We start from the raw sequence: 15,861 nt of genomic DNA, 5'->3' as shown, positions 1-15,861 counted from the left end.
GAAATTTGTTCGGAGTCGAGGAGAGGAAAGAAAAAAAAAAAAAAAAAAAAAAAAAAAAGGGAGGAGGGTCTACAAGAAGCGCACTGGATAAATTTTTTTTTTTATTAATTTTTATTATTTTTTTTATTACTTAATACAAAATACTGTATACAACAGTATTATTTGACAGTGTTTACAGCTCTTACATCATTAGGAGATATGCATAGTCAATAACAAACACAGTAACTGACAAGTATTACAAAAAAAAAGATCATTAAATGATGCGTATGATGAATTGAATACGTCACTAAACTTACGAGTTTTAGAGCAGACTTGCAATTTGCACATTTGAAGACATATTTCTTAAACAATTTTACCTTTATGCTACAAACTGCAGCACTTCCTGATCTCTCAGTACTAAACTGGGAGCTATTAGTGTCCCTTACCTGTAAACCACTTCAACATCGTAAGTGCAAAAGCGAAACATCCGACAATAAACACAACTTTGGTAGGAAAAAAAAAAAAAGTAATTTTATTTAAAATCTTCTAAGACTGGGTTCCCATAAGAAAGAGTTCCAAGTAGAAAACAAGAAGTCAGAAAGCCTCAGGAAATCTTACGTCTAGGCGTGTACGTTTGTGATACGTTTCTATATTAATGCTGTTTCAGCAGTAGTATGGGAGTGTAGCGCACAGGCCACTTTATTTTCATTAAAGATCCTTCCTTAGCATTAATAACAGCTGGACAATTAGTTTCTCCAAACATTCATCCTAAATACTTTGCAATTCCTCTTGTACAACTGGTCAAAGGTGTTTCTCACTAGTTATTTTTGACCTTGTGATCCAGTTCATCCCAGAGCAGTTCAATAGGATTCAGCAACGGTGACTGGACAGGCCAATCTATGCTAGAGACCACTCCAGACATCCGTTTGCTCTCTAAACAAAAACGTTTGGACTTACACTTCAGCTCATTGTCTTGTTATATGGTGATGTTGGGCATGGTGTTAAAGTATGAAATGGGAGCCATGTTTGTCATCGGGATTCCTTTCACATTCCGGAATAAATCTCCAACCTTCTCTGCTCCAAAACAACCCCAAACCACTAAGCTTCCACCTCCATGTTTGACTATGGGGGGTTGCTGGGGGGGGGGGGGGGGGGGGGGCATTGAGGCAGTCTTCTAACATCATCTCTCCTGTTCTTCTTACATAAGATCTTCCGTTAGAGCCCGAAATGTACAAATTAGACTGGCCACAAAACTCTGTTCCACTCATTCACTGTCCAACTCGTGTGTGTTTTTGCTTTTTAACTGTTGCATAGAAACAAAAGGAAAATGCATGTGTCTCAAGATCCATAAATAACTCGATGTTTCCAGATTCCGCTCTTCACTCCACACACCTCAGTCAAATCACTTTCCTTATTCAAAAGGTACTGGTAAAAAGGTACAAAAGCACTAACCAGAACACAAATATCATCACAAAATGTGATATGAAACTCACACTTCCTTTTTTGGTTGATTCTGACTAATTCTTTGTTTTAGTTTTTTTAGTCAAAAAAAAAGGGAAAGAAAGTTTCCTGTTCCTCCCCAGCAAATGCTGCCAAGAAAATTCAAGCAGGTAATAAATGTTGGGAAAGTCGAGATGGGTTTTGAACCCGAGATTTGCTCCTGTTTTTATGCAGGCACTGAATATTTGTGTGTGTGTGTGTGTGTGTGTGTGTGTTTGTGTGTGTGTGTGTGTGTGTGTTTGACCTCAGGGCATCAGAGCGCCCTGAGCAAACAGGAAGCCGGGTGTCTACTCAGCACAGTGCAGAGCCACTCGCCCACAATCAGCTATTTGACACTCCTCCAGAGCACATATGTAACTCCAGACTTCATCATTCTAAACTTGGCGTTTACTCATACTGATATTGCAACCAATAAGAGTACCAAAAAGTGCCAAACGGTACCAAGAAGCTCCATCTCTACCCATTCATCCAAAGGTAATACCATTTTCCACAAGGAAAAAAATTAACAAGTCAAATAAATGTTTTTTATTAAGGCTGAGCATTTGAGTTCCTGCCCAGAAAGGCATATGACGGCCTGTATCACTCGGCTACAGCCAAGATCCCATTATAGCTCCACTTGTTTTATTATTTCATTTATTACTGACACACTTGGCACAACGTTTTTCCTTCTCCTAGGGTGAGGCCGAACCATGTGAGGTATCACGATCATCTGTTTTGAAGAACATAACAGATTTTCCTCTTGACTTCCTGAAATGTCTGAATGGTCATCGTCAGGCCGTGAGGGCGTGTTCGGGAATTTAACAACTGCTATAATGCTGCTTTAGTGAGATGTCACGCAGTCGTTTTTTAGGTAGCGGATACATCTTAACCCGAAAACAGGCTCGACCCGACTAACCACCAAACTGTTAGACACAAATTTCCAACATATAATCTAATAAACGAAATTTAACATGCTGTTATTTGACAAAAAAAAAAGCTATAATAATTGCGAGGTTTTCTATGAGTGGGTGACTTTTTGTTAACGTTATGGAAGGAATCTCCAGTATCAGCGATTTGTGTAGTTAAATAAAAAAGATTTTCATAGAGAAGATTTCCTGTGAGGGACTTTTGCTTCCAGGTTTCTGGTTAGTGAATGTTACTGCAGTTAAAAAGCAATTATCACCTATTAAGAATAATCTTTCCTGGATTGGTTGTTGCGTCCAGATGTCCCTCCTGTCAGTCATATTTTGTCATAAACATGGATAGATAAATTCAAATGTTGTACCCACCTAATTGGTGCGTCCTTCCACCAAAACATTTGCTCCCAGGAAAAATACGCTTTCCAGAACTGATGGCACCAAATGTAAATAATGCTCTCAACTGATCTCTACAAATGTATTATTTTATATAACTCAATATTGATATACTAAATATTTGAAACGAACAACCCAACAATCCAATAGCAAGCCTACAATCCAGCCTGAGGTGCCATGACAGAAACACATGTCACTAATCAAAAATGTCATATTTTACACATTAAACTCTTTCACAGAGACCTGAGGAGCACCAGAGTGGATTGAGACACAGCCCTTATCTTGGATTAGATTCTAATCTTCCCATGTACGTATTAAAAAAAGGAGGCAGACTAGCTGGAGCTGCTATTATAGTTTTGATGTAATCGCAGCTGGTAAAATAAGCTGTAATAGCACGTGTAATAACCTCGCACGTGACCCGAGCAGTGGAAATACCCCTGGTGCTCGTCCCCTCTCAATCGACACCAAATGCCCAAGCGGTCAGCAGCTAGTTAGTGGCCTGCGCTCAGACGGCAGGCGTAAACACAACATCCGGCTCGTAGAGAGAAAAAGAATGGGTAGTTAGTCTCCTGGGTCTTGCCGCACTTATCATTGACTGCATGACTGCAATCTGTAAACAACGGCATGTTTATGTTTGTCTTTCCTCCAGTTCTCCCTCCAGACCACACCGTCCTGTGCTTATAATCATTTATAAAGCGTGCTGTAACAAAACTCCTTTTCGAGACAGCGTATCTAATCAAGCTCGGCTAATTCTTGCTCCGCTTGCTTGACTTCTCAGTCACTGATAAGGAAGACGAAACGTACGTCAAGTGCGATCCAGAGCAACATGCGCGCTTATCGCGATGCCGTCTCCGCCAACATTCAAAGCCAATGAGGGGGAAAAAATGAAGCAAACAAGAAGCAAAGAAAACTCGAATCAGTTTTCTCACACAGACACATCAGACATCCGTCTATATACAGTATAAGCGTCTTTCAATGGATTTCAAAGTCTTTACAATTTACTAACTAAACTAAAATGAAAAAAAAAAAAAATTGAAAGTCAGATTGGAATTGTATCCAAGCTGAGCTGGACAAAAAGGGAAAGGAAATGTAATTAGACAAGAAGGACGCAGAACCTGCGAGTTCCTGATAGTTTGCTAATGAAATGAAAGCAAAGAGAAGAACGGGCTCCATTTGTGTTGGTTTGAAAAGTAACAGAGTGGAATCTCAATTCATTTTTACACGACACTGAGTTTGAGATTAAAATTTATTACCTTTTCTACATGAGTGCCGATCATAATGACACCAGGTCAGTTTGTAAATCTAATCCAGCCCAAACCGGGATTAAGTCTAGATGTAGTAAATAAACCTAGGATTGATACTGGCTTAAAATTTGGATCGGTAATGAAACGAATTTGACATTCCAATCAGGTGACGTGTCTTATGTTGAGAATGCGTGATAGGAACAGTCGGCCAAAACTCACAGCTCTGGGAACAATATTGTTATAAAAAAAGTCTTAAAACATTAAATAAAAACTTTGGAAATTATGCCAGACATGCAAAACGGCTATAAAAAACATTGACAACACCACAAACACATACACTCATAGCTCTATCAAGACTGTTAAATAAGGACACAGAGAGACAAGTGAGTCTGCAGTGTGTTAGGAACCACCTGACATCGTACAGGAAAGAAAACAAACATATTTCAAGTCAAATTGAACGCCAGTTAAAATATGCTACATCAAATCACAATGTACCAAACCAAATCGAGTCGGAGCAGAACTAAATCCAAACCAAATCGAGTCGGAGCAGAACTAAATCCAAACCAAATCGAGTCGGAGCAGAACTAAATCCAAACCAAATCGAGTCGGAGCAGAACTAAATCTAAACCAAATCGAGTCGGAGCAGAACTAAATCCAAACCAAATCGAGTCGGAGCAGAACTAAATCCAAACCAAATCGAGTCGGAGCAGAACTAAATATAAACCAAATCGATTTAGAGCTGAACCAAATCACATCTGAGTGCTGAACTAAATCTAAACCAAATCGAGTCGGAGCAGAACTAAATCTAAACCAAATCGAGTCGGAGCAGAACTAAATCTAAACCAAATCGAGTCGGAGCAGAACTAAATCCAAACCAAATCGAGTCGGAGCAGAACTAAATCCAAACCAAATCGAGTCGGAGCAGAACTAAATCCAAACCAAATCGAGTCGGAGCAGAACTAAATCCAAACCAAATCGAGTCGGAGCAGAACTAAATCTAAACCAAATCGACTCGGAGCGGAACTAAATATAAACCAAATCGATTTAGAGCTGAACCAAATCACATCTGAGTGCTGAACTAAATCTAAACCAAATCAAGTTGGAGCTGAACTGAATCTAAACCAAATCGAGTCAGAGCTGAATCAAATCATGTCAGGGTGCTGAAACAAATAGAGTTAAAGCTGGACTAAATCATGTCTGAGCTGAACTAAATCTAAATCTGAACTACACCTAATTCTATACTAAATCAGGTCATAGCTAAACTAAATCTAATCCAAAACGAGTCGGAGCTGAACTAAATCATTTCGAAGCTGGACCAATTCTAAATCTGAACTCCATTGTGTCGGCGCTAAACTAAATAAAAATCGGAACTAAATTGTGTCAGAGCTAAACTAAATTAAATCGGAACTGAGTCATGTCTAAGATGAACAAAATCTAAATCTGAACTAAATAATAAAACATTTTATTAATAGGCGCATTACATAACACTCAATGACACTTTACATACAATAAAAAACCAAAACTAAAAATAACAGTTAAAAATAATGAGACGCTACCCAACCAATAAGACGTGCAAATACAACGTGGATGAAATGCCAGCCTGAGAAGATGCGTTTCTAAAACAGATTTTAAAAATAGAGACAGAGTTAGTGCTGGGGATATCAACAGGAAGTAAAGTTCACAGGTATGGGGCAGTGTAGCTTAAAGCTCGAGATCCCATAGTTGCCAAACGAATATGAGGAAGAACAAAGTGGGATGAGGACGCTGACCTAAGCGTTTGAGAAGGAGTATAAGTTAGAAGTAGGTCAGATGAATAGGAAGAAGGACTGGGTTATGTAAACCCTTATAAAAGGAAAAGCAGGCTTTTATATTCAATGCGCTGTTGAACAGGAAGCCAAGTGCAGCTGTTGAAGAACAGCGGATATGGGGTCCATTGTAGGAGTTCTAGTGACTAAATCTAAACTAAACTCATGGCAGAGCTGAACATAATGAACTAAATCTAAACTACACAGTGTTAGAGCTGAACAAACCCTAATCGGTGCTCAACCAGATCATGCTGATGCTTAAACGATGCATGCTGGGGCTCATTGGAATTGTGTGCTGAAATTTGCATGCCCTGAAAACGAAGAACAAAAAGGAATTTTTTCCAAACAAGCCATTAGACTCCGACTTCTTACCTAATATTCTGGACAGCTTATGGATTCAAGGTGTAATCGTATCAGAAGATTTGATTGCGAAACCCATATTGGGCTGATATTTGTCACTATTCAAATCAAAGCCTCCAGGTGACGCGTTATACTCACGATTCGGCCGAATACTTCTGCGCTCCTCCGATAAAGCCGTACTTGTCGGTCTCCCCGAACGGTGGAGATCCGTTGAGTTCGGAGTCTGAGCCGAACGAGCTTTCTCCATCGTCTCCGAAATGACTGCCCACCGTCCGCACACTCATCGTGTCCGACATCTGATCGCCATTCTCAACATCAGCCATCGTGAAGTTTGAGGGTTTAAGCCATCAACGTTTTTGAGTAAATTGAAAAGCCCAGGATGCTACGAGTACAGAAACATGGCTGATGTCTGAAGCTCGCACATGTAACTATGGAGAGGGGGAGAGAGAGAGAGAGAGAGAGAGAGAGAGAGAGAGAGAGAGAGAGAGAGAGAGAGAGAGAAAAAAAAAACAGTAACAATGAAATTGCATTTTTTTTGTTTTTACTTATTTACAAAAACTTTTTTTACTGTATATTTATACATTAATGCTTCCCAGAGTTACAGTGGAGGACATATTTCAACATCCACTGTTCAGGAGACCCCGTAAAACAGGACTTTCGGTCGAAATGCGGCAAAGAAACCAAGAAATGCAAGGAATGGACATCAGATCAAGCTCGAATCGTCCCACCATTCCTCAGGGTAAAAGGTAGACATCAAGACTCTTTTCTGTTCTGGCACCGAGGTGGTGGAATGCACTTCCCCTAGATGTCCGAACATCTGAGTCACTGCATATATTTAAATGACCAGCAAAGTCCCACCTCTTCCTGAAGCACATGAACTAGCATTTATTTTCGCTGTTTGCTTTATGTCTTAAAAAAAAAGAAAAAAGTGTGCTATAATTCCTCCAAAGTTTAGGGTTGATGGTATCCTAAATTTCCAATGTAGTGACCATTGATAAGAGACTCATAAATGTAAACGTGGATCGGTGGAAAACTGTCCTATGGTCTGAGAAGTTCAAATTTGAGACGTTCGCTTGTAACCACCGTGTCTTTGTCGGATGTACAGACTGTATACAGACGGTTCCTGAACATGTGGTTCCCGCTGTGAAGCATGGAGGAGGAGGTGATATAGTGTGGGGGATGCTTTGCTGGTAACACTGTTGGTGATTTAATCAAAATTGAAGGCCCACTTGAACCAGCATGGCTACCACAGCATTTTGCACCGAAATGCAGTCCAATTTGGTTTGGGACCATAAACAGGACAACTTCCCCAAACACACCTCGAGGTTACGTAACAGCAATTTGTCCATGACGGAGTGCTGCATCTGATGACCTGTGTTTCAAAAATCACCCAATCTAAACCCAGTTCAGATGGTTTGAAACGAGTTGGAAGGGAGAGCAAAGGAAAAGCAGCCAACAAGCACTCAACATTTCTGGGAACTTCATTCGAGTTGTGCGAAGCTGTCATCGAAGCTGTCCGAATCAAAAATATTCCAGATGAATATGTTTTTGTTCAATACACAACTTCAGACGTTGTTTTTTTTATTTTATAGTTTAGATGTTGTTTACGTCCAAAGTTGAAAATAATAATAAAGAAAAATAAACCAGTGAAAAAGAAGAAGGACTGTCCAAACTCTTTACTGGTACTGTGTAGATAAAATCTCGTAAAATTATTGGTAATAAGTTAAAAATTTATATAAAGTTTAATACTAAACAACAACAGTTGAAGTCTTTTAGATTGGACGTCAAAACATTTTAGCATAGCGACGTGTCATTCACTGTAACTAGCTAATGAGGGTTTATTAGACAGCTACACGTGTATACATATATATTTCTTAAATATCACTCTAAATATTCATAAAGCATCATTTCTCCATATATCAAATCCAATCTAACGTTATTAATATCCAAACGCACGACTCGAGCTAGCGAGCTAACTCTATCGAGAACTTAGCCTGCTAACTAGCTTCATTCAACTATAACAACAATTCCTCACCTCCAAACAAACACTCAGAGACACACACAAAAAAACAAACAAAAAAAAAAGTTGCTCTGCGACGCCACAATCCACTTTTATGTCCTTTTAGTCAGAACAAAATAAATCCCAAAACTCCTTCTATTAAAAGACCATACTCCCGAAGTGTCATATTCGTAATATATAATCACAAGACTTCTTTTCTTACCACCCACATTATGTAATATCCCTCCTCCTTCTCCAGGATTGGCTATTTCGAGCACAAATTCTGAGTACTGATTGGTTAATGAACACCCAGCCCTTCTAACAAGACGCCAATTGGACGCTGAGGGAGCGTTAACGCGCGAGGAAGAGGAAGGCGGGGCCTTCGGAATGTGGCTGTGAAACGTACCAAGAAATACGCGAGAATTTGACAGATCTGCGCACGCGCATTGCTTTGTCGCTTGCTTTAATGCATTGAACTGGGTGGAGGATTGGATTTTTGTTGTTGTTGTTGTAATATAGTGTATATTTAAATAGTAAGAATATAAATAATAAAATAGTAGGTATAAAAATGATACTAATAATAAGAAATTACACTGTTGATTGCTGAAAGCTGAATTGATTCAGTGGTCAAGTGCTGCCATCTAGTGGAAATCTTCATCATTTGCTTTATAATGATATGATAAAGAATGAATAAGATGTTCTTTATATGTAAATTTGTCTCTGATGAGCAAGTCAGTGGTTACTGTGGCAAGGAAAAACTCCCTGAGACGGCATAAGGAAAAAAACTTTGAGGGGAACCAGACTCAAGAGGGAACTTCATCCACCACTGCTCATGATGCCACTAATACTGCTGTATTAGACATTTCGAACTAGGAAGAGTCAAACACATGCAAGTGAATTCGATACACACAGTGAAATGCTAAATATAAGCAGCTTGACCGACAGATTAGTGGATCCGAACTAACGGTTGTTGAATAAGCTAAAACCCGAAGTTATTTATTCTGGAATAGACATTCATATCCATTATAAGGACTCAAGAAAGAACACAAGAATATGTGTTTTGCATAAAGGTTTATTGACAGACAACAACAACTGCCCTTAGACTTCCATCATAATCAAGTTTTCTCTCTTGCTCTTTTTAGTACAGGAAGAAATCTTGTATGTAATCTGGTGTCAGAATTTGGAAACATTCTTTTAATGTTGAACATCATTAATGAAATTAACACCATTCTTTCCCACAAACCGTCTCTCTCTCACATACACACACACACACACACACACACACACACACACACACACACACACACACACACACACCAAACTCATAGTATTGTATTCAATACAGTGTTGAGCCTGATTGAGGTATGTTTTTTTTTTTTTTTCGTATTTACGATTCTTCCTTCTCATCGCCATGGGTGATAATGTAACACAGAGATTTGTAGTCAATATTCCCGGACACGTCAATCGGGGCTAAGGAAAAAGCCTGCTCCACCTAGACATGAAGATGAACATAGCATTTAAATCTTAATTAAAATGGCTTCAACAATCATTCAGATGCTCCACTGCGTGTCTCTCCAAACACTCGACAATATACCTAAGCTCTAGTTTTGACTGTTTATCATGTAAACCATGACTTTTGGCCTAAAAAGGCAAAGACGTTTGTCATTGCAAGTTAAAGGTGCTAGGCAACCAGGGCATCAAGCATGTTTAGCTAGCTACCACTGACTTAAGCACTGACCACCGGCATCTCAGATGTCTCAAATTATACCTTGTAACATCATAGCGACAGTGTAAACAAGGCAAATTTGTTAGACATGTGCACTTTTCCCTCAGATATGCTCTGAAAACACCATATTACAGCAGCTTTTTGGACCCACGTAGCATTAATGCTAGCATACTTGCTGTATTAAGTTTTATGAAACAAAATCAGCCACCAGATTTCCAAGAAAGACTTGCAGCTGAACTTAATCTAATGGTTTGACTTAATAAAGTTCATCATTATCATGTGGCAAAAGTTGAGTTAATAATAATTGAGTTTATTATGCAAATCTCACAACATTAACAGGATTAAAATCATACAGTTCTTTAAATAATGGGTGGAAAAAAGCAAGCAATTAGCAAACAAGCTACCTTGTGAAAACGGCCCACAATGTGCTGACGCATGCACACGTTCACGAGCCATAATCAGTGTTTTCAGAGTAAATCTGCGAGAAACAATACTGTTAATTTGGGTTTTGTCTAATTTCAGTTCGACTCCCTGTTTACATTCGTGTAATGGTTTTCTGCTAGTCAGGTGGTTTTCCTTAGCCACTAACCAGCATTATGCTCACATATCATCACTGCTTGTAGAATTCTTGTAGCTTGAACCACTTAAAAGTTAAATATATGCATTTCACTATTGATCCAAAACTCAATAAATTCACACAATTTGTTGCTCGAAAGTTCTGCAATGAAACCACGAGAGCAAGCAAACCTCTTCTGCTGTGAACTTGTCTGCCTGGTTCATTAGAAGCCTTTTGAACCTAAAATGAAGGAAACAATGCTTCAAAAACCTTAATACTTTATCCAGAATCAAAAAAGTTTCTTCAGTAGAAAACAAAATGTCCATGGTTTCTTTTGCACACTTACTCATCCTTCTTGACAAATCCAGTGCCATCGGGGTCGAACAGTTTGAATGCATTGAGAATGGTGTCTTCTGGGTCGGTACCTGTACATGAGGAATGGAAAACTGTGTTTAAATGAGTCCTAATGGTCAATTATATACCAATATAATCCGACCTTTAAAATGATCTCCATTAAAAGCATTCATCACGTATAACAGCAAGGCCGGTCATCGTATTTAAATGCCATTTACATTAACACCAGCTTCTGTTTTCACTCTAGGATGATCTTTTATTTTTTGACGTCCATACCATTGAGTTTTTCTCCAAAGAGAGCCAGGAAGACAGTAAAGTTGATTGGCCCTTTACCCTCAGCCAACATGGCATCCAGTTCCTCGTCACTTATATTCAGTTTTCCTAATAAGGTGAGAGAAAACAAATGAGATACAAAGAGGCTAAACCGGCATGCCACATGATTATACAACATATATGTTGCGTGTTGAACTTTTTCAATACACTTAAAAGTGTACCCAGTAATTTTGACACATCAAGAGCTAATTAAAAATCCAAATGCCAGAACCTTCAAATGTGCATAACAAAGTTCAAACATTCAGCCACTTTCTGTTATTCTTGGGGTTCAAAGTTAAGTGTTTTTGTGTTTTGGTAAAAAAAAAAAAAAAAAAATTGATTGTCCAAATTATTTCTTTGTTCAAAATTTTTTTTTACAGTACCACAATTTGAGTAGCTTTTTCAAATATGAATTTATCACTCAGTGAAAAGACAAAAATCTAAAATCTGTGTAATCATACCTAATTGTGCATACGTTTCCTTCAGGTCTGATTTCTTAATCACGCCATCTCGGTCCTGATCAATGCAGCCAAAAGCCTGTAAATGAACGAGTGCGTATGTTTGTACACATGAATTGCACGCCGCAATTTAAATAACATGCAATATAGGATAGTTAAATATGGTAATACGGTAAATATGCATCACCTCTTTGAACTCCTGAATTTGTGATTGCTCAAACATTGAAAAAACGTTTGAGGAGGCCCGCTGGGTGTTCTTCCGCTTCGCAGCTGTTTTCTTACTGGCCTGTGTGACGGAAATCAATTATGTAAATCCCGAATACCATTCAGATTCTGTTTACCATTGATTTAGTGAACAGTAGTTTATAAAAAGACAAAATATTTTTTTTTAAATACAATTTTTCTCTCATTGCTCTCATATTTTTGCCGTCATCGATTCAGAAATATTACCGTTTGATTCTACATTATATGCTAATGTAGTGTAAGTGAAAATGGTGCTTACTCACCATGGTTGCTGGCTTCTTGTGGCTCTCTTTGAGAGTGTGTGTGTGTGTGTGTCCGGGTCAGTGGGAGCTGATAGTGGCTTTATGTATAGCTCACCTTATCACTAAGCTCTTTATAAAAAGAATGCATTGGCTGTCTTTGCCCCCTAAAAAGGACAGTTAGAGGGCCCTAAAACAGGAGCACTGATAAGGGGGTAAGTAGTTGGATTCCTGAGATCTGGAGGTTGGGATGAGAGAGAGAAAGCGTGATAAATAGAGGTAGTATGTACATTACGAATAATAAAATTTTTTGCAATTGTTATATTTACACCTCAGTGCTCTTAGATGCTCAAACCGAATTGGCCAGAAGTCACTGATTCTTTCTTACATATTTATATTGCAAATCAACAGCGGCTTCTAAACATTATTGCTTTATTATTTGAAGTTGTTTACAGGAACTCGTATAATCTGAGGATTTGATATTCTTGATATTGTAAAGTCTAATGTAAAGAGATGAATATTTCACATTATTGGAGCGCGTCTCCAGTATCAACACAGTCTTTTTTTTTTTTTTTTTTTGGCCACAGGAAAGTAGGAGAGAAAACACACTTCTAGGATGCTTTCCGGTTTCTCTGCAACATACCAAGCTGTATTTTTTCTTATTAATTATAAAAAAAAAACATCAAAAGAGGCTGATGTAACTAAAAACGTTTTAAAATGCCCAGTGGTCAATGATAAATGAAAAAATGGTTGTGGTTGGAAAATATATTGGTTTTAAGAGAAATAATCGAGCATGTAAAGTGCTGTGACTAGAAAATAATTATCACAAGGCTGGAAACAGTAACTCTATTTCATACCAGGCTGCATAACAATCTTTTCCATAACAGCTTAACTCTAAGTAACTTATTCAATACTAAGCATGACAAAGTTGCCTTCTTATACCATAACAAATCCCCTTTATTACCCTTATTGGATCCAATACAAGATACTATAAACATTCACCTGTGTCATATTTGAGGCTTTATAGTAATGTCATATTCTCTTTCTCTCACACTACACTATACTGTATTATATATGAAGAGTTAAATAGTGCTGGTGTGAGATTTTACCCTGACATAGACAATAATAAAAAAAAAAAAAGGTGTGATTGTTGTTTCTTTACTGATGTTATAGTTCAGAGTCTCTGCTCTACTCCACTGAGTTGGTGGTTCTGACACATTACAGAAGCCTAAGTATAAAAGCTAAAAATAGGATTTGCTCTGGAAGACTAAGTATATAAGTATTGGTTCAGCAGAGGGAATTGACAAACATGTTGCTAGAATAAACCCTACTATGGTTATCCAGAGAAACATATGGATAACAAAGTACATAACAGAGACACATCCGGATAACAGTGACATGTGGAACCGAGATAATCTCAGCAATCTAGTGTTGGAATGTGAAGGCTGGCCTTGGTTTGTTAAACCACCTTAACTTGACCCTATACGGAGTGACTTTCTGTTACCCGACCAATAAAATACACTTTTATTGGTTTACAAATGGGTAATATTTAGTATTGGTTCCCAAATTCCACCTTATTTTTAGGTCTTCTCCGATCACTCTGTAAGGACAAGCACTAATGTGCACTTCCCTCAGAGTACACGGGGACATTCACAAAGGGGACTGGATCAAAACTCTCGAACTCTGCGAATTCTTTCTCATGAAAAAGATGCAAGGTTGGAGATGAAGGTCTGGGGTTGGAGAGCAGGCTTTGCTTGGTGATTGAGACCAGATTGACCAAAAATGAAAAGAATTGTATGAAATAATAAAAGGTTAGAGGAAAATGGTCATAAATCGTCATCCCCACCAAACAAGAAACTAATGGGTATCTATAAGGTTTTACAAGTAAGTCCATGTCAACTGGCTTGTAATGTCATTGAAATCATAATATAGTTGGTCGATAAAGAAGGAAATGAATTCAGAGATTTTTGATGAAGTCTTCATTTTTTAATGAAGACTATCACACTTTGCTTTAAACCAGATGTATAAAATCCTTGCCAAGCACATCTCATTGGATTCCAGTTTCCAGGTGGACTTTTTACAAATCTGGCTTTTATTAAAAAAGTAGTTTATAAAACTGTAAAAGCTTTTTTCAACCTTTCATACATAACCCATAATCGTTTTCCGGACGTCACAAAGTTGCTCGATACGCTCACACGCCCCTTCAGTGTTTTTCTTTGATAATTTTGCCCCATTTAGCAAATCCAGCTGGCCACTTTACTCCAGGCCGAGGTAAGTGTTTTCCACAAGCAATGTACAGATCCAAGCCATGGCCCTGGCCGACAGGGTTGTCTAGGCGACAATCGAGGAGACCGAGTCTGTGACGCTTTAGAGAATTTCTTAGAAAAGAGTACTTTGGTGTTGGCATAGTGACTGCAGTGAAATTTTATGAATGAAACCTGTTTATTTGAAATGGTGGGCAGTTCTTACATCAAGGATTACTGTAAATATGATGCCATGAGTGATTTTAACCTTAAGGTATCAGGTTAAATCATGCTGAGCAGTTTCTGAAGGCTGGATTACGGTTCCTGTGCTAAAACACGGCGTGAGAGAAGATCGTCCTGCACAGCGATGGTGCACTGTTGAGAAAAATTGGAATAGGAAATCGCACCACCTGGGCTTTTCTCTTATATAACACTGGCGGTAATGAACTGGATGTTCTTTATGCACCGGATTGCATGTTAAGATGAAGACTGGATCCAAATCACAGTGATCACCAAAGTTGCAGACTCATCGCCTGATGTATGGTTCAAAATGCCCGACATGAATCTGCTTGGGAAACCCATGACTGTAGGGAGATGAACCTTAACACCATGGAGAAGGTAATGCAAAATTTCTTATCATGCTGAATATTAATTAATAGTGATTATATGCAATATATAGGGAGATATATATCCCAAAATCTATCCCAAAGGAGATAGATTTATAAGTAGATTCTTAAGACTCAGCTTCCTCACACACCTCCGTGGGTCCTGGGATCGATGTTGAGCTTGTGTGGCTTTTAATATGTTTTTCCATGTCTGCTTGAGTTTTTCTGTGGGTTCTTTGGTTTCCTCCAGCCTCCAAAAATTGGCCAGTAGGTGGATGGATGATTCTAAATTGCTTCTATGCTTCTTCTGTGTTCGTGTGGCTGACATCCCAGAGTCAGTAAAAAACAGCTGAAGAGAAATGAATGTGCGACTGCAGATTTTCTGAATGTCATGTCAGGTTACTGGACCACACAATGAATCTGAAAAAGAGCAGCTATATAGGAAAAATGCATTTCTTTAAAAGGACACTACAAACCTTTGTGGACACCTGACCTCAAAATTCGTATGTGCTTTCTGAACATTCCATTCTCCATTTAGTTCCACATAGGGCTGAGGTCAGCAATCTATAGCAGGCCTCTTAAGAGCTTCCACTTCAAACTATGTAAAGCATATCTTCATGGTAGCTTTGTGCACAGAGACATTGCCATATTGGAGCAGGTTTGGGTCTCCTAGTTTATATGAAGGGACATTTACAGCATTCTAAACAATTGTGTGCCTCCATTTTTGGGTAACAGTTTGGAAAAGAACCACATATGGCTAGAAAAGTCAGGGGTTCCAATACTTTTGTCCATATCGTGTTTTTTTTCTCTCCAAATGAAACAGCGTTTATAAAGGAGGTGGCAATTATATAACACATAAACTCACATATCTACTGATGTGCATGCTCACACAAACACAGATTTTTATTACTATCCTTTTTAAGGCTTTACATTTATTTAATTTAGG

The 15,861-nt window shown here is 38.5% G+C and overlaps 2 protein-coding genes across 2 annotated transcripts in view; both read right to left on the bottom strand.

Moving 5' to 3' along the window:
* Positions 1–8,424, bottom strand: part of tbc1d10aa (TBC1 domain family, member 10Aa) — a 21,265-nt gene extending 12,841 nt beyond the window's left edge. The window contains exons 1-2 of the mRNA XM_083554143.1: positions 8,216–8,424; positions 6,319–6,608 (exon numbers count right to left, since the gene is read on the bottom strand). Of these exons, the coding sequence (XP_083410269.1) occupies positions 6,319–6,503 (185 nt within the window). The 5' untranslated portion in view covers positions 6,504–6,608; positions 8,216–8,424. The remainder of the gene's footprint in view (positions 1–6,318; positions 6,609–8,215) is intronic.
* Positions 8,425–9,233: 809 nt separating this feature from the next.
* On the bottom strand, positions 9,234–12,249 carry myl7 (myosin, light chain 7, regulatory). Its single transcript, XM_083553540.1, has 7 exons — positions 12,092–12,249; positions 11,773–11,871; positions 11,589–11,664; positions 11,092–11,196; positions 10,808–10,886; positions 10,653–10,701; positions 9,234–9,671 (listed from the first exon to the last, which is right to left on the bottom strand). Exons 1-7 carry the CDS (start codon positions 12,092–12,094, stop codon positions 9,567–9,569), a joined length of 516 nt encoding a protein of 171 aa, XP_083409666.1. The 5' UTR covers positions 12,095–12,249; the 3' UTR covers positions 9,234–9,566.
* Positions 12,250–15,861: the final 3,612 nt, after the last annotated feature.

Source organism: Silurus aristotelis (genome assembly GCF_946808225.1).
Source record: "Silurus aristotelis genome assembly, chromosome: 11".
Taxonomy (NCBI): domain Eukaryota; kingdom Metazoa; phylum Chordata; class Actinopteri; order Siluriformes; family Siluridae; genus Silurus; species Silurus aristotelis.
The sequence above is the reverse complement of the archived record's forward strand: the minus strand, read 5'-3'. Positions and strand labels throughout refer to the sequence as shown.

What these genes read in the sequence shown, in the direction of transcription:
- myl7 (XM_083553540.1), bottom strand. An exon ending in CTTTGGAGAAAAACTCAATG is followed by an intron (nt 10,887 to 11,091) that starts GTATGGACGTCA and finishes CCTCATGTACAG; the next exon opens with GTACCGACCCAGAAGACACC. An exon ending in ACAAGTTCACAGCAGAAGAG is followed by an intron (nt 9,672 to 10,652) that starts GTTTGCTTGCTC and finishes CTTCATGTCTAG; the next exon opens with GTGGAGCAGGCTTTTTCCTT.